The sequence below is a fragment of the Hippopotamus amphibius genome, chromosome 15 (genome assembly GCF_030028045.1).
Source record: "Hippopotamus amphibius kiboko isolate mHipAmp2 chromosome 15, mHipAmp2.hap2, whole genome shotgun sequence".
Lineage (NCBI taxonomy): Eukaryota > Metazoa > Chordata > Mammalia > Artiodactyla > Hippopotamidae > Hippopotamus > Hippopotamus amphibius.
This window is the reverse complement of record NC_080200.1, coordinates 16,936,847-16,955,186: the sequence shown is the minus strand read 5'-3', so window position 1 is coordinate 16,955,186 and position 18,340 is coordinate 16,936,847. Positions and strand designations below refer to the sequence as shown.

Below are 18,340 nucleotides of genomic sequence, written 5' to 3'. Positions count from 1 at the left end.
CAAGGAAAAGAGCTTCCAAAATAGAACTTCTAGGAAACACTAAGGACAACGCATGGAAGAACTGATTTAGGGACAGCTGCTAGAATGCTTTGTTGAGAAGGATTCTGAGACTAAATCTGGTTTGATGGTATATTGGTTATGATTCAGGTTCTGATGCTGTAACAAAGGTCAAAGTAGCAGTGGCTTAAATAGAGCAGGAGTTCATTTCTCTTATACACACTAGTCCAGGCATAAGTAAACGTAATGTGGTATCTCCAGGGTGTCAGAGACCCAGACTCTTACAAACTTGTTGCTCTGCCATTTTCAATGTGAGGTTTCCATTTGATGGCCCAAAATGGCTGCTCCAGCTCTTACCATTACAACAGCATTCCAGCTAGTGGGAAGAGGGAAGGAATAGATTGCAAGCCCCTTCCCTTCAAAGGCATGGCTTTGAAGCAGAACTTACCACTTCTGCTCCTGTCTCATTGGTGAGAACTTAGCCATCTTCGACTATAAGGGAGCTGGGAAATATGGTCTTTGCCTGGGTACCCACATGCTTAGGTAAAACCTGTGGGCTGTGGGGTGGGTTTTTTTGTTTGTTTGTTTTTTGCTGTTTTTTTGTTTATTTTGTTTTGTTTTTCTTAAAGGAAGCATGATAGAATGGCTATGGAGGGGACAAATCAGAGTGTGGTGATTGATTAGTGATGTCTACTACAGTGTAGGAAAAGGAAGTTACAGCTCAGAGTGAAGTTTTTGGCTTTTCTCATCTCAGTAGGGAAATGTTTTGTGTTTCAGACCCACTGTGCCAGTTGTATGAGCTCTAGTCATGTTGCAGTTGAGAAAGTTCCTGCCCACTCTGGGTTTCAGTTTCTTCATTTTTAAAATGAGAAGTTTGAGTTCACATTTCCAAGGTCACACAGTGAGTGAGTGATCACCAAAAAAGAGGGGGGGGGGGGAGGGGAGAAAGAAAAAAAAATTTCATCTGCTCAGGCCCTGTCCCCATGAGGTGGAAACACAATCCTAGATTCTTAGACTTGGACTGGCTCTGATTTCAACACCTCCCCCATCACCTCACAAAGGGGGAAATTGAGACCCAGAGTAGGAAAAGGACTCAGGGCGTTCAGAAAGTCTGGTCTCCTGATGTTTGGGCTGATATTCTCTCTTGTGTAACTTGGTCCCTCTCTCTCTTCAGTGATGTACCAATCAGAATCCACCCAGCAGAGAGCCTTGGGCTATGTTTGCTCAAAGTATTGGCAAATATGTTTTTTTCTTTGGGGCACCAGCCCTTCTTTTCCCACACAGATCGAACGCAAAGAGAAGTCAAAAGCAGGATCCTGATTCTCAGCCAATATAATTCCATTAGTGAATCTTTTCCAACTGTGCACTCAACCAGGCATGCATCATTGACATTCGGGGCTGGATCGTTCTCTGGGGTAGGGCCATCCTGTGCACTGTAAGATGTCCAGCAGCATCCCTGCCTCCATCCATCAGATGCCAGTATCACCCTGGTCCCCCGGTGTAACAACCAAATATGTCTCTAGACAATTCCCAGTGTGCCCTGGGTTGGGAGGAAGAATCACCCCTGGGTAGGAACCGCTGAACTGGAGACATTTATGACTGAGCAGAGTTCTGTCCATTTTCCTACCTCAGAGCAACAGAAACATTATAGCCCAGAGTCTGAATCCGGCATCTGACAGCACTGGCTTTGAAATTCTGGCTCTGCCACTTCTAGGTGCATGACTTTGGACAAGGAACTGACTCTGTCTGTGCCTCAGTTTCCTTATCTGTGAAGTGGGGCCCCACTAGAGCACCTCGTGGCTGAGCACTCAGACACATGAGCTCTTGTTTCTGTGTGGCTGCAGGCATCACAGCCATGGCATGGAGCCTGGAAGAGAAGCTGTTGGTGGTTGGCACCCAGGAGGGCATGGTGGCTGTGTGGGACATGGAAGAACAGCAGGTGATCCACATCCTACCTGGACACACAGGTGAGGCTCAGGAGGTGGGGTTTATGATCAGCCTCCTCCTAGAGTCCCATGGCAATCAGTCAGTCCTCTGGGGCCCCTTTACCACCAATTCACTTCTCTGTATTAAAACCCTGGCCTTTGTTCCTGCATAAGCTAGCTATAGCTGCATAACAAAACACCCCAAACAGGAATGTAAATTGGTGCAGGTACTGTGGAGAACAGCATGGATGTTCCTCAAAAAACTGTAAATAGAGTTGCTGTATGATCCAGCAATCCTACTCCTGGGCATATATCTGGACAAAACTATAATGTGAAAAGATACATGCACCCCCATGTTCATAGCAGCAGTATTTAAAATAGCCTTGGAACAACCTAAATGTTCATTGACAGATGAATGGATAAAGAAGGTGTGATACATCTAACTATCTATCTCTCTCTGTATATATAGATATATATAGTGGAATATTACTCATCCATAAAAAAGAAAGAATGCCATTTGCAGCTACATGGATGGACCTAGAGATGATCATACTAAGTGAAATAAGGCAGAAAGAGAAGGACAAATACCATATTATATCATTTATACATGGAATCTAAAATATTGCACAAATGAACTTATCTACAAAACAGAAATAGACTCACAGACATAGAGAACAGACTTGTGGTTGCCAAGGAGAAAAAGAAGGGGGAGGGTTGGATTGGGAGTTTGGGACTAGCAGATGCAAACTCTTATATATAGGATGGATAAACAGCAAGGTCCTATTGTATAGCACAGGGAACTATATTCAATATCCTGTAATAAACCATAATGGAAAAGAACATGAAAAAGGAAAAACAAAAACCACCGCAAACACAGTAGCTTCAAACAGTAGCTGTTAATTTAGCTTACTTCTGTAAGTGGGCAATTCAGGCTGGGCTCAGCCAGGCAGCTCTTCTGGTCTCAGCCAGGCTTACTCATGCATATGGGGTGTCTGGGGGCTGGCTGGTTCAGGACGTTCTTAGCTAAGACAATTCAACTCTATTCCACGTGGTCTCTCATCCTCCAGCAGGTGAGCCTGGGCAGAGGCAGGGTCTCAAGAGGGAAAGCAGAAGTGTAAAAGGTCTCTGAAGCCCTGGAACTAGCCTCGGAACTGGTACCCCTTCATACTATTGGCCAAAGGAAGTCCCAAGAACAATCCAGAATCAATGAATAGGGAAATTGGCTTCATCTCTTGATGGGAGAAACAAAGTCACACTGCAAAAGATATAGATCAGGGAAGGTAAAGGATTGTGGTCATTTATGCAGTTTGTCTACCACAGTCCTTCAGAGCCTAAGTAACATTTTTAAATATTTATTTTTATTTTTTTGGCTGTGTTGGGTCTGTGTTGCTGCGCGCAGGCTTCCTCTAGTTGCGGCAAGCAGGGGCTACTCTTTGTTGTGATGCTCAGGCTTCTCATTGCAGTGGCTTTTCTTGTTGCAGAGCACATGCTCTAGGCACAGGGGCTTCAGTAGTTGTGGCTTGCAAGCTCTAGAGCGCAGGCTCAGTAGTTGTGGCACACAGGCTTAGTTGCTCCGCAGCATGTAGGATCTTCCCGGACCAGGGATAGAACCCATGTCCCCTGCAGTGGCAGGTGGATTCTTAACCACTGCGCCATCAGGAAAGTCCCCTAAGTAACATTTTCATTTCTGCAAAATCTCATTACAGCTATGGTTCATTCATTCCAACAATCATTGAGTGCTTACTGTGTACCAGGCCCTGATCTGAGGCTGAAGAGAGACAGAACAGGGCTGAGACTCGGGTAAGGGGAGTGAGGAACACCCCTTGGGTGTAAAATTTAGGAGCGTCCCGAAGTTAAAAACCTTGGTCATCACAATAAATAATATTTAAATGCAATGTTTTTTTTCTTTAAGAACTTTTATTGAGATACAATTGACATACAATGAACTGCATATATTTAGTGTACAATTTGATATTTTTTTCTTATTAGTAATTTATATATGGCAATCCCAATCTCCCAATTCATTCCTCCCCGACCTCCGCTTTCCCCACTTGGTGTCTATATGTTTCTCCTCTACATCTGTGTCTCTATTTCTGCCTTGCAAACCAGTTGATTTGTACCATTTTTCTATATTCCATTAAATGCAATGTTTTTATATTTATTTATTTACTTATTTACTCACTTATTTTGTTTTGGCCGCACCACACAGCATGCGGGATCTTAGTTCCCTGAACAAGGATCAAACCTGTGCCCCCTGCAGTGGGAGCATGGAGTCTTAACCACTGGACAGCCAAGGAAGTCCTGAATGCAATTTTTAAAGAAATTTTTAAAAATAAAGAAATTGGGACTTCCCTGGTAGTCCAGTGGTTAAGACTCCATGCTCCCAATACAGGAGGCATGGGTTTGATCCCTGGTCAGGGAACTAGATCCCACATGCCACAACTACAAGTTCACATGCTGTAACTAAAAGATCCCTCATGCCACAATTAAAAAAATCCCACATGCAGCAACAAAGATCCCTTATGCTGCAGCTAAGACCTGGTGCAGCCAAATAAATAAATAAAATAAATAAATATTTTTAAAAAATTTAAAAAATTAATGCAAAAAATCCACAATGAATAAATATCAACCTCTCTCTCTCTCTTTTTTTTTAAATTTTTGGCTGCATTGGGTCTTCGTTGCTGCACGTGGGCTTTCTCTAGTTGTGGCAAACAGGGGCTACTCTTCATTGTGGTGCTCAGGCTTCTCAGTGAGGTAGCTTCTCTTGATGTGGAGCATGGGTTCTAGGTGTATGGGCTTCAGTAGTTGCAGCACACGGGCTCAGTAGTTGTGGCTCAAGGGCCCTAGATTGCAGGCTCAGTAGTTGTGCCTCACGGACTTAGTTGCTCTGTGGCATGTGGGATTTTCCCAGACCAGGGATCAAACCCATGTCCCCTGCATTGGGCAGGCGGATTCTCAACCTCTGTGCCACCAGGGAAGCCCCCAACCTGTCTTAAAGAGAGAACGAGCACTAGTGCTGTGCCAAGCCATACTGGAGCCAGAGGCAAAAGGAAAACTCAGTAATTTGGTACCTCCTTAAACTCTGCACCCCAAGTGAGTGCCTTACTTGCCTCACCCTAGTCCCTGCCCTGAGTCAGATCCATGTATTTGAGAAGACAAGCCGGACAAAAAAAGTAGTTACAAATCATAATAAGTGTAAGAAGGAAAACAGAGTGTCACGAGCTACAGGAACCAAAGGGACTGGCTTAGGGCAGTTAGGGAAGGGATTTCTCTGAGCAGGGACACTCGGCCAAGATACAAAGGCTATGAATAAGTGTGCAAAGTGCAGGAGGATAGAGCATCCCAGATGTGGGGAAACAACCTGTGTAAAGACCCTGAGAAGAAGAGGTTGTAAGGTTTACAGAGTAGCAAGGGAGCTGTGAGGCTAGAGCTTAGGATATTGTATCAAATGAAAGAAGCCAGCCACAAAAGACTACATTGTATATGATTCATTTGTATGAAATGTCCAGAACAGGTAGCAGATTAGTGGTTGCCAGGGGCTGGTGGAAGGGGCATGGAGAGCGACTGCTAATGGGGACAGGCTTTCTTTTCGGGTGATGAAAATGTTCTGGAATCTGATAGAGGTGATGTTTGCACAACATCGTGAATGTACCTGATATCACTGATTATGCATCTTAAGATGGTTTAAATGATAAGGAGAGAAAAGGGAGGAAGTGACAGTTTTCTGAGGTTATGAAAATACTCTAAACCTAGCCTGTGGTGATGATTGCACAACTCTGGGAACATACAGTTCCCAGAACTGTTAATTATATTGTTGTACATGAATGGGTGGATTTTATGCTTGTGAATTATATCTCAATAAAGATGTTAAAATATTATATTATTGCAATCTAAGTACGTGCACTGTTTCATTATTTTTTTTCTTAACATTTTGCCGTAAACATTCTTTTGTTTTCATGGAATCTTTTTGAAAACAACTTTATTGAGGTGTAATTTACATACCATACAATACACCTGTTTTAAACGTGTAGTCAATGATTTTGTAGTAAATTTACCAAGCTGTGCCACCATCACCATAATCCCGCTGTAGAATCACCCCCAAGGAGGTCCCTCCTGCTCCCTTTGCAGTCCATCCCTTCTCCCACCCCGGGCCCCATGGCAACCACTGATGCGCTTTCTGAGTCTCTCGATTTGTGTTTTCTGGACATTTCATATAAATGAAATTGTGTACTATGTGATCTTTTGCATGGGGCTTCTTTCACACTACATAATATGTTTGGGATTCATCTGTATTGTTACCTGTAGCGATAGTTTGTTTCTTTGCATTGTTGAGTCATATTCCATTGCGTGGAAGGAACAGAGTTTTTAATCCACTCATCACTTGAAGCACATTTACATTGTTCTCAATTTGGGGCTGTTATGAATAATGCTGCTGTGATTCATTGAACCGTCATCCTTATAATGCTTAAATGCACCAAAAATATTTCATTTCTCTCAACAGATCGTGTTCCAGAATTTATTAAACTGTAAAAAAAAATTTGGGGGGGTACTTAGGCTATTTTTAGTTATCTGCTGTTTGGATAATACTGGGATGAATTTGTTTTTACTCTTGCCAATATTTTTCTGTTCTGCTGAATATTTTTAGTGAGTGGTACTTTTCAAACTACCCTTCATTGTGGTGCATGGGTTTCTCACTGCGGTGGCCTCTCTTGTTGGGGAGCACGGGCTCTAGGTGCCCAGGCTTCAGTAGTTGAGGAGCGTGGGCTCAGTAGTTGTGGCTCGTGGGCTCTAGAGTGCAGGCTCAGTAGTTGTGGTGCACGGGCTCAGCTGCTCCATGGTGTATGGGACCTTCTTGGACCAGGGCTCGAACCCGTGTCCCCTGCATTGGCAGGCAGACTCCCAACCTCTGCTCCATCAGGGAAGCCCAAAGTCCTCAAACTCTTATTATTTGTAACCAGAAAATCTAAATAATCAATTTACTGAAAACACTATAGACCTACATAATAGGGGAAATGAAAGTTTCTGATCACGTGATAGTATACAGGAGGTGGTTGGTACTGGCTTGTGAGAACTGACTGAAATTTTCAAGAATTTGGTAAGCGGGTTGTCAAACACAGCCATTCTTTTTTCTTTAACTAATTTTTTAAATTGAAGTATAGTGTATTTACAATGTTGTGTTGATTTCTGCTGCACGGCAAAGTGGCTCAGTTATACACATACATACTTTCTTTTTTATATTCTTTTCCATTTAGCCCAGGATATTGAATATAGTTCCCTGTGCTGTACAGTAGGACCTTGTTGTTTATTCATTCTGTATGTAATAGTTTGCATCTGCTAACCCCAAACTCCCAGGCCTTCCCTCCCCAGCTTCCCCCTCCCCCTTGGCAACCACACATCTGTTCTCTATGTCCAAACACAGCCATTCTTAAACATTAAATTATAGAAACATACAATGAAATCAATTATATTAAAACAAGGTAATAAATACTCAAAGTTCATCACTTTCTAAATATTTTACTGCACTCTACTCTTATCTCTCTTCTTGGTTATTATGTCCGTGTGATGGAAATGGTGTGTGTATATATATATGTGTGTGTGTGTGTGGTTACATATAGTCATATAAGCTTGTGCAACTTGTGGTTTTTTTTTTTTTTTTGCCTCTTTCCATATCATGTATATATCTCTAATTCATTTAACAGTAATATAGTATCCTATGTATGGGGATATATTATAAAGCTTTACTCTTTATAAAACTTTTGGTTGAAAAATACCCAAATCTCAAGAAATAAAAATCACCCCTAATACTGCTGGCATATGAATTCCTCTCCCCTCACCCTTCAGGGCTCCCCCAGAGGTGATCAGCGCACACAGTCTGTTATACGCCATTAGTAGCTTTGTCAAAAATCACATCATGCTGTTTTATACACTGGGCTGCAACTTGCTTTTGTCACAATAGGTTATAACACTGTTTTGTGGTAATTGAGGGCCTGGGCTCCAGGCTGAGATCCTGGGTCCATTACTTATGAACTATGTGGCTTTGGATAAGTTTCTGTACTCAGCTGTGGCTCAGTTTCCGCATCTATACAATGGGACAATAATACTACCGCATAGAGTTATTATGAGGTTAAAGGAGCTTAATGCATGTTAACCACTTCCAACTATGCTTGGCACACAGAAAGCACTCAGTGAGTATTGGCTATTGTAATAATAATGATTATTATGGCCAGGTCAGTGCATATGTATGAACAACCATCTTCTTATTTTTAATGCCTGCCTAGTATTCTATACATGGATGTACCATATTATTTAACCAATGCCCTTTCCATAGATAGGTTGTTTTCAGTTTTCTTTTTACACAGATGATATTGCACTTAAAGTCCTTCTACATCTTCACACACTCATGCTATTATTTATGTAAGACACATTCCTAGAATTGGGATTTCTGAGTCAAATTGTATGCCCATTTTTCGTGTTATCCTCTTTTTTCTTAGCTTTTTATTCTAAAATAACTGTAGACTCAGAAGAAGTTGCTGAAATAGTACAGAGTTCACATGTACCTTTTATCCACCTTCCCAGAATAGCAATGTCTTACATAACTGTAGTATTATCAAAACCAAGAGATTGCACATTTTAACTTTTAATAAAAGTCACCAAATTGCCCTTTTACAAATTTATATCAACTTATACTGCCATCAGCAGGGTATGAGAGTGCCTGATTTCTTGTGTCTTTGCCAGCACTCCTGCAATCAATCCGTAAAGTTTTTGCCAGTATTATGGGTAATATGGTGTTGGTATTTCACGTTGCGTTTTTGTGATTATTAGTGAGATTGAACATCATTTTCAAATGCTTGTTTTCCACTTGTACTGTGTATATTCTTTGTCCAGCTTGTGAGTAGGTTATTCACATTTTTCTTGCTTATTTGTAAGAACTCTTTGTTTATTAAAGAGGGTCTCCATTTATCTGTTACATACTGAAAATATTTTCTCCCAATATGTCATATATCTTTCAAGTTTATCCTCCTGAAATTTTACATTTTTCTGTAATCCAGTTGGTCAATTTTTCCCCTCTATGTCTTCCAAATTTCATGTTTTTCTTATAAAAATCTCTCTCCAAGAATATGAAATCTTCCATAATCTTACCTTGGTTTTTGTTTGTTTGTTTATTAATTTTAAATACTCCCTAGATGATGATGAACTTTTATACATTTCAATGACCTCTGTTTACTACAGATTCAACATTTGGGCAATTGATTTAATCCCAACCAGTCGTTACACTCAGTTTAGCTTTGCCACATTCCATTATTTATAATTTGGATATGTTCTAATCTATCCAACTTTTCTTTGGGAAACCAGGGAATTTCCAAACCAACAGAGGTTTTGGTAGCTGGAAGGTCAAAATGTTCCCAGCTAATATACTATCCTCCACCCTGGCCTGCTGCAGGAGAGGTGAGGTGTGTAAAAGTGTTTGGCAAAGGGACGCTTGCCATCTCTGCCTCTAAGGACCACACCCTGCGCTTTTGGAACTTACTCTCTGGTGAGGAGAAATTCACCATTTGGGATGGAGGCTCAAAAGATCCCACTGGACCTCAGATCTGGAGCCTTCATGTGGATGAAGCAAAGAAGGTTGTGTATTCAGCATCCAGCTCAAAGGTAACAGACATCTGCCTTGTTTGTAAAGCAAAGCTGAGACCAGAGCAGTCAAAGATGGCATACAGTGTTTATATAAGGAGGGGCTCCCTGGTATGGGACAGGGGGACTGTAAACAGAGGTACACAGCCACTTGAGAGGGTGCCATGACGGGCTTCAAAACTTAAGATCTTGATAGATCTTAAGATCTTAAGGTCCTAAGATTTGAGACCTTTCATCTTTTTTAATGCAGTCCATTTTAGTGCTATAAATTTCCCTCTGAGTACTGCTTTACCTATATCCCACAGACTTTGATATGTTATGTTATCATTTGCATTCAGTTCAAAATACTTGCAGCATTTTCCTTTTGATTTCTTCTTTGATCAATGGGCTGTTTAGCAGTGTAATAATCATTTCCAAATTGTTTGAGAGTTTCCCAGATAGTTTTCTGTTATTTTTTTCCTAATATAATCCCATTTGCATTATGTGAATCCTTTCAAATGTATTGAAATGGTCTCTCTTGGTAAATGTTCCACATGCATCTGAAAGCAATATGTTTTCCGCTGTGTTATTCCATTATGTCAATCATAACTCTATAATCTGATCATTTTATGAATAGAAACACACAATAGAATAGGGGGTTAAAGCTTAGTAATTAAAGGCATGGGGACAAAGCTGTATCTAACTCCCAGTTGACTTCTTTGCAAGCTGAGTATTCTTGATCATATCACCTCACCTCTCTGCCTCAATTCTTCCTCTACCTCATGAGATAATGACTGTAAAACACCCTTCATAGTGTTTGTACATAGTAAGCACCAAATAATTAATAGCTATTAATTATTCTATTTATTAGTAATTGGTGGTTGTTAAGTACTATTGGTAGCTTATAAACTATGCTGTGCAATGTGGGGGCCCACCAGATGTGGCTATTGAGCACTTGAAATATGGCCGTTCCAAACTGAGATGTGCTGTAAGTATAAAACATACACAGATTTCAAAGACTGAGTATCATAAAAAATAATGTAAAATATTTCAATATTAATTTTATATGGATTACATGTTGAAATGATAAAATTTGGATATATTGGGTTAAATAAACTCTGTCTTTGAAATTGATAATCACTTGTTTCTTTTTACCTTTTTTAAGGTGGCTTATAAAAAATGTAAAGTCATGTGTGGCTTGCATTATATTTTTATTGGACAGTGTAGGCTTAAATATTACAGAGGTGTGGGTTGATTTCAAGACTGATTAGAGAAATCAGCTTTGTTATCAGCAAAAGTTTGGAAAATACGGTAAAGAAATAATATATAATAAATAATTGCGAATGTGACCATTATTAACATTTACATGATTTTGCTTTACGTATTATGTGTGTGTGGGCACATGCGCATGTGTATGTGAAACAAAATGGAGATAAAACCAAATATGCAGTTTTATAAAGCTATTTTTGCCCACAACTAAACGTTCTTCAAAAACAGCATGCTTAGTGGTTTCATAAGATTCCATTGCATGGCTCCACTGTAGTTTATTTAACTAATCCCTCATTACTGGACATATAGGTTGTTTCCATTTCTTTGCACTTTCAAATAGCTGAGGTAGCCTTCCTTGTACATATAACTTTGTGTGTATCTCTCCTTAATCTTTAGTGTAAATCCCACAACTAGAATTAATGGGAAATGTTTACTATCTAAGTGATTACTGCTGACCAAAATATACTTTTGGGATAAGGTTAAAGATGAAACCTCTTTAATTATTAATCAGTAATTACTTGGAATGAAAATATAGGCACATGGCATAGCTGACTGTTTTTCTATTTTTAAAACTTTTTATTTTAGAGCAATTTTGGTCTTATGGAAAAGCTATAAAATAGCAGGGAGAGTTCCTGTATAGCCTTGCTCCAGCCTTCTCCAAAGTCAACATCTTACATAACCGGTGTATTTGTCAAAACTAAGATATTAATATTGACAATTACTGTCAACTCAACTCCAGACTTCATTTGGATTTTATCAATTGTTTCATGAATATCCTTTTGCTGTTCCAGAATCCAATCCAGAATCCCTCCTCCTTCCCCACTCCTTTTTTTTAAACTGACAGAGTGTTGACAATAAAATGCATGAACTATAGAAAAGAATAGGTCTTAATATAGCAAATATTTTGTAATAACTGTAAATGGAATGGAATCTTTTAAAAATTGTATAAAGATAAAAAAATTTTAATTGCAATGACAAAGAAAAAAAAAGGTCTTGCATTCGACTCTGGAAAACTTGCAGCCTAGGTCTCCCTCTAACGTGGCTCTTTCTTTTCATCATTCCTTTAGGTCAGTGCTTGGAATCTGGAAACTGCAGAGCTGATTTTCCATATTCTGGGGGACTCCTCTGACCCCTGGGTGTGCACAGCAGTGCTGGCTTCCAGGACCATGCTGCTGGTGGTGTCCCAGTGTGGCGTGGTCAGTCTGTGGAGCTCAGCCACAGGAACACTGCAGAGGAAGCAACATTTGTCCAGCATCAAAGAAGAAACAATTACCTGTGGGGTCTCGGTCCAGAAACAAGGAAAGATGGTGACCGGGTCCAGCAAGGGCTCCATCTCTTTGGTAAGCAACTTGACTGAATAGGATGCCAACATTAACTCAGATCCAAAGCGCTCAGATGGCCTAGAAGTTGGGAGAAACCATCTCACCTTTGATCTTTTAATAAGTGACACTTGGCTTCTTCATTCTAGGGATTTGCAATTCAGTGCAGTCTGAGAAACATCTCTTGGTTTCTCCTGGGTCCTGGCTAATGTGAGCAATTGTTGGTGCTCAGTTCTGCTGGGAATGGCCTGGGAGGAAGTATAGAATGTGCATCAGCACTGTCCCTGCTGAGGGGTCAGGAGCTGGGATTCTATCCACCAGCTCCATCAGTGGTTAGGCGAGGGCTGCTCCCAGGAACATTAACACAGAGGCCAAGTGTGTGGAAGGACAGGGTCAGAAAAAACAACAGTGCAGAGCTGCAGGCGTGCAGTGAGCAGACTTCAGGAGTAGAGGAGTATGTTGAGGGGATATGGATGGGGAACCAAAAGCGAGTTATATAGAAGTCGTAGGTGGAGGAACAAGGGCACCACACTAGTCATTGGAGGGGCTGTAGAAGTACAAGAGTCCAACTACAACCTCAAGGAACTCAATCTAGGGAGGGAGCCAGGTTCGCCAGTGACTTACAGTCACACAAAGAGGAACACAGTCTGTTTTCAGTAAAGGTAGAAACAGCATGTTCTTGGTTGGGGGAAGGAACAAATATTTCTGAAAGAGGCAGGCTGAAAAGGCTTCCCTCTGGGGAGACAGCCTCGGAAGAAGAAGGATTTCCAAGATGAATAAGGGAAGATGGGGGGATTAGGGGATGCCGTGGTTGGGAGGTAGCAACATGACTGGTGTTATAGGGAAAAGAGAGGCAGCATGGAAATGGATCACAGATGATCTTGTATGTCCTGTTGAGGAGGTGAGCGTTCAAGGAAGGGAGGAAAATGGCCTCTAAAGAAGCATCCCAAAGCTCCACATTTCTGGACCTTGTGCCTCGTAGCCTCCCTGAGCAATCAAGACACCAAACACGATCGTAGAAGACATCCCCAGCTCTTTCATCAGGCCTCTCGGTTGCTTCCCTTTACTCCTTCATTCGCTGATTGTCTTTAGTAATATCCTTCAGCCTAGCAAGGAACCTGGACTCTAGGGTCAGACGCACTTGAGTTTGAAAATCCCAGTTCTGAATGTAATTTGGTGCAGCCACTATGGAAAAAAGTATGGAGGTTCCTTAAAAAACTAAAACTAGAGTTGCCATATGATCCAGCAATCCCACTCCTAGGCATATATCCAGAGAAAACGCTAATTCAAGAAGATACATGTGGGCCTCCCTGGTGGTGCGGTGGTTAAGAACCCACTTGCCAATGCAAGGGACACGGGTTCGAGCCGTGGTCCAGGAAGATCCCACATGCCATGGAGCAACTAAGCCCATGTGCCACAACTACTGAGCCTGCGCTCTAGAGCCCATGAGCTACAACTACTGAGCCCATGAGCTGCAACTACTGAAGCCTACACACCTAGAGCCTGTGCTCTGCAACAAGAGAAGCCACCACAATAAGAAGCCTGTGCACTGCAATAAAGAGTAGCCCCTGCTCTCCACAACTACAGAAAACCCATGCACAGCAGTGAAGACCCAATGCAGCCAATAAATTTTAGTAAATAAACAAATAAAAAGATACATGCATCCCAATGTTCATTGCAGCACTATTTACAATAGCCAAGACATGGATGCAACCTAAGTGTCCATCAACAGATGAATGATAAAGAAGATACGGTATATGTATACAATGGAATACTACTCAGCTATAAAAAAGAGTGAAATAATGCCATTTGTAACAACGTGGATGGACCTAGAGATTATCATACTAAGTGAAGTAAGCTAGAAAGAGAAAGACAAGTACCATATGATAACATGTGTGGAATCTAAAATATGATACAAATGAATTTATCTACAAAACAGAAACAGACTCTTAGACATAGAAAACAAACTTACAGTTACCAAAGGGGAAAAGAGGTCAGGGAGGGATAAATTAGGAGTTTGGGATTAGCAGATACAAACTACCATATATAATATAAACAAGGTCCTACTGTACAGCACAGGGAACTATATTCAATATCCTATAATAAACCATAATGGAAAAGAATATGAAAAATGGAAAAGAATATATATATATATATATATATATATATATATATATATATATATATATATATATATAAAACAATCACTTTGCTGTACATCAGAAACTAACATAATGTTGTAAATCAACTATAATTTAATACACAAGCAAAAACAAACAAACAGAAAACAAACAAAAAAGAAAATCCCAGTCCTGCCTTTACCTAGTTGTATTCTTGGGCTACTCAGCCCTTCTTTGAGCCTCACTTTCCTCACCTGTAAAATGGGGGGGATCGTGGCACCTACATCCAGGGCCACAACAAGGGATGGACAGATGGGCACCTGTTCAGGCTTCCAACCAGCGGGGGTAGGATGGGGCCGCTGAGATAACACACTGGAGTGAATTGGAAATATGGTGCTAGTTAACTCAGATTTCTCCCTATACAACTCACCTTTGGTGTCCCATCCCGATCCCCTCAGTTCTGAAGGCTATTCTATTGGTCCCAAGTCTACTGATGGTAGTGCCCTCCATTAGGAATGCCTGTGGTGCTTGTCTGGGCACACATCACTCATGGGGACTCTACACACGTTTCTCCCACAGAGCCCTTATTTATGATTGGGCTAGCTCTTGTAATTCTGTTTATGATCACAGGATGCACTTCAGCAAGAAACTATCAGGAAACTTTGAGGAAGATAAATAGCACGCCTGAGAGCCACACAGAGAAGCTGAGGGGAGAGAGATATTGAGAGAGAGAGTGAGCAAGCATGGACTTGGGGCTCTGCCTTTATTGGGGTCTGAGGGTGGGGTGCCTAGCATTTTACGAATTCACTCTTTATTGGCAAACTTAAAACATATGGGGAGGAATTAGGACACAGGAAGGGGAAGGCAGGGTCACCCAAGTGGTCAGTTATCTAGGTTACCCAGGGCTTTCTGAAAGAGGAACCTTCATGGGTGGGCAGCCTGTTTCCTTATCTAGTTGGTTTGCTAGTAGCTGCCAACATGTGTATTCAAGGTGGATGTCTTTTGAAATGGATACCTCAGCTATCAAAAAGCATGATGTGAGGCACTTACAGCTGCATACCTGAGACTCTTCACCTGGTTGGTTTTTATTTCTGACTCCTCTCCCCCCACACCAGCACACTTGGCCTCTGGGTTAATACTTGTGGGAGCAGCGCTCACCCAACCTGAAATAGATGTGGTGGATAGAACCCCATCCAGCTCTTGGCCCCTCATTGGGGCAGCTCTGATGCATTCTCTAGTCTTCTCAGAGCATCCCCAGCAGGACTCAGCTATGTTTCCCTACATTGATAACTGACTTGAAGAGGCACATTTATTGGCTGCCTATTGTTTCCTGGGATCAACTTCCAAATAAACTAGTTGCACTCAAATACTATTCTCAGTGTCTGTTTGTGGCAGAATCCAGACCCGATTCCTGGCAAAATATAAATTGGGGCATAAAGCTGCAGACAGGACTGGAAGATAATTCCCAGCACCCCAAAAAGCTGGTGGTCAGGCTGCAGAGAGAGCAATCCTGTTATTTGGAAAAATTGTGGCTGGGCTGTAGGAAATAGGGATTTCTAGAGTATCACCAGTGCTCAGATCCCAGCCCTGCTGAGCAGAAAGTCTTGACACCATCTTCAAAACATTTGAAGACAGTGGTAAAAATCAACTTAACTAAAGATGCAATCAAGCCCAGGCTCACCTGAAATACAGATTAGATTGATTCAGACCCCTCCACACTAGTGGACCAACAGAAGAAGCATCTCCTTTCTAAAGGTAAATATTATTTAGGTTCTAATCTCCTTTTATATACAATGTGCATCATATTACAAAAATGATGACATACATAAGCAAAAACAGGATGACAACCAAGAGCAAAAGCAACCAATAGAAGCAGATACACAAGATGACTCAGGTGTTTAAACAATCAGGCAAGAACTTTAAAATATTTAGGATAAAAATCAAAAAAGTGAATAGTGGGTGAAAAGAGATGGGGAATTTCAAAATTTCAAAACCAAAACTAGGAAAAAAGAGACTAAATGGAAATACTAGACAAAAAAATAAAATGTCAGAAAAACATTCATTTGATGGGCTTAAGAGCAGACTAGTCTCAGCAGAAAAAGATCAATGAAATTAAAGATACATTAATGGAAATTTTCCAAATATAAATATAAAGAAAAAAACAATGGAGGGGAAACAAAGCAGCTGAGAATTGTGGGTGCAATACCAAATGGTCTAAAGTACAACTAGAGTCTCTGAAGGAGAGGAGAGAATGAATAGGTGGCAGAAGAAATATATGAAGAGAAAATGGTCAAGGATTTTCCAAAATTTAAGACATTAGCCCAAAGATCCAACAGCTCACAGAGCCCCAATCAAAAGAAAGAAAACCATATTTTGGCAATCATAATCAAACTGCTGAAAGCCAAAGATAAAGAGAAAAATATCAAAAGCAGCCAGAGGAAAAAAGACCCATTACATACCATGGTTGTCCATGATAAGATCTACAGCTGACTTCTCGTCAGAAACAGTGATGACAGAAGACAATGGAAGGAATGGCATCTGTAACTTGAAAGAAAAAAACAAAACCTGTCAACCTACAATTCCATATACAGTGAAAGTATCTTTCAAAATTGAAGGCAAAATAAAAGACATTTTTAGGCAAACAAAAGCTGAGAGAACTTGTCCCCAACAAATCTGTACAATAAGAAATGCTGGAAATAAATTCTTCAGGCTTTGGGGATATAACACCAGGTGGAAACCCAATAAATGAAGAGCACCAGAAACGGTAACTAGAGGAGAATGCTCAGCTCAAAGCTCTCTGTGTCCTAGGAAAGTCAGAGCTTGAAAAAGCAGGTAGCCAAAGACTCTAGAACTATTTGGTCCTGGGAAAAGCAGTCTTCTTCCAAAGTTCCTGAGTGGTACCCAGCCATCACTCCTCATCTAAGCTGGCTCTGAAATATTCAAATCCAAGTGGAACCCAAGATGCAGAGCCTCTAGACCTTTGAGCTATGACATGAAGATCATGTATATGTCAACCAAGAGCCTGGGTTCGAAATAACATGAAATTTACAAGGACTTTAAAAATGTAAGTAGATCCCATCCTGCTCTAAAAAAATACACTTCTGAGCACAACTGTAAAGTAGCCAGCTGCATGTAGCAACTCCAAAGGCACCAACCTTGAGCCCAGAGAGCCAACTATGACCCACAAATTGCAATTCGCCCAAACTTTGAAATTGACTTACACGTGGAATGATGCTTTTGCCAGGAATGGGAACTTTATTATCTAAACGTTGATGTTTTAAAAACACCTCCTCAGATTTATCTGGTTCAGCAAAGTGCATGTAATAGAGCTCTTATTTGAACATAAAAAGTGTGTATTTTTGTAAAAAGGAAATCCATTTCTCTGGCACTAGTTTACCTTCTTCATGGGAGTATAAATTGGTAAAGCCCTTGGGGGAGCAATCTTGCAGAGTCTCTCAAGATTAAAAAGTCGCATGCCCATCGTAAATACTTGCCTATGTGTGCACAAATGTAAACACAGTGCAATCTCATTTTATGTAAATTTGACTTAGGTAAATATGAAATAATATTATAAAAGCATTCCATCTCATTTTATGTACATATTTGAAATAGGAAAAATGCAAAAAACATTTAAAATCTGTTTAGCGTCTCATGACCTCACAACGAGGGGTGAGGGTAGGTGAATTGAAGACTGTGTTTACACTAGTGTGAGTGGCAGCAGCGCTGCAGCTGGTGGACAGAAACACCTACCATCCTTTATCAGTCCGAGGGGAAGATCCCTCTCAAATCTGGCATGTTTTGTATTATCTGAGATCTTCAGGAATATACACTTCACTTGAAATGAGACCAGCCTTGGGACTTCCCTGGTGGCGCAGTGGTTCAGAATCCAGCCACCAATGCAGGAGACACGGGTTTGAGCCCTGGTTGGGGAAGATCCCACAGGCCACGGAGCAACTAAGCCCGTGCACCACAACTACTGAGCCTGCATGCCGCAACTACTGAAGCCCGCACTTCTAGAGCCCATGGTCTGCAACAAGAGAAGCCACAGCACCGAGAAGCCAGTGCACCACAATGAAGAGTAGCCCCCACTCGCCGCAGCTAG

General features: G+C 41.1%; 1 protein-coding gene across 1 annotated transcript in view; it reads left to right on the top strand.

Moving 5' to 3' along the window:
• NWD1 (NACHT and WD repeat domain containing 1) overlaps nt 1-18,340 on the top strand; it is a 61,441-nt gene that overhangs the window by 24,379 nt on the left and 18,722 nt on the right. Inside the window, exons 7-9 of the mRNA XM_057709643.1 lie at nt 1,842-1,964; nt 9,364-9,572; nt 11,867-12,139. Of these exons, the coding sequence (XP_057565626.1) occupies nt 1,842-1,964; nt 9,364-9,572; nt 11,867-12,139 (605 nt within the window). The remainder of the gene's footprint in view (nt 1-1,841; nt 1,965-9,363; nt 9,573-11,866; nt 12,140-18,340) is intronic.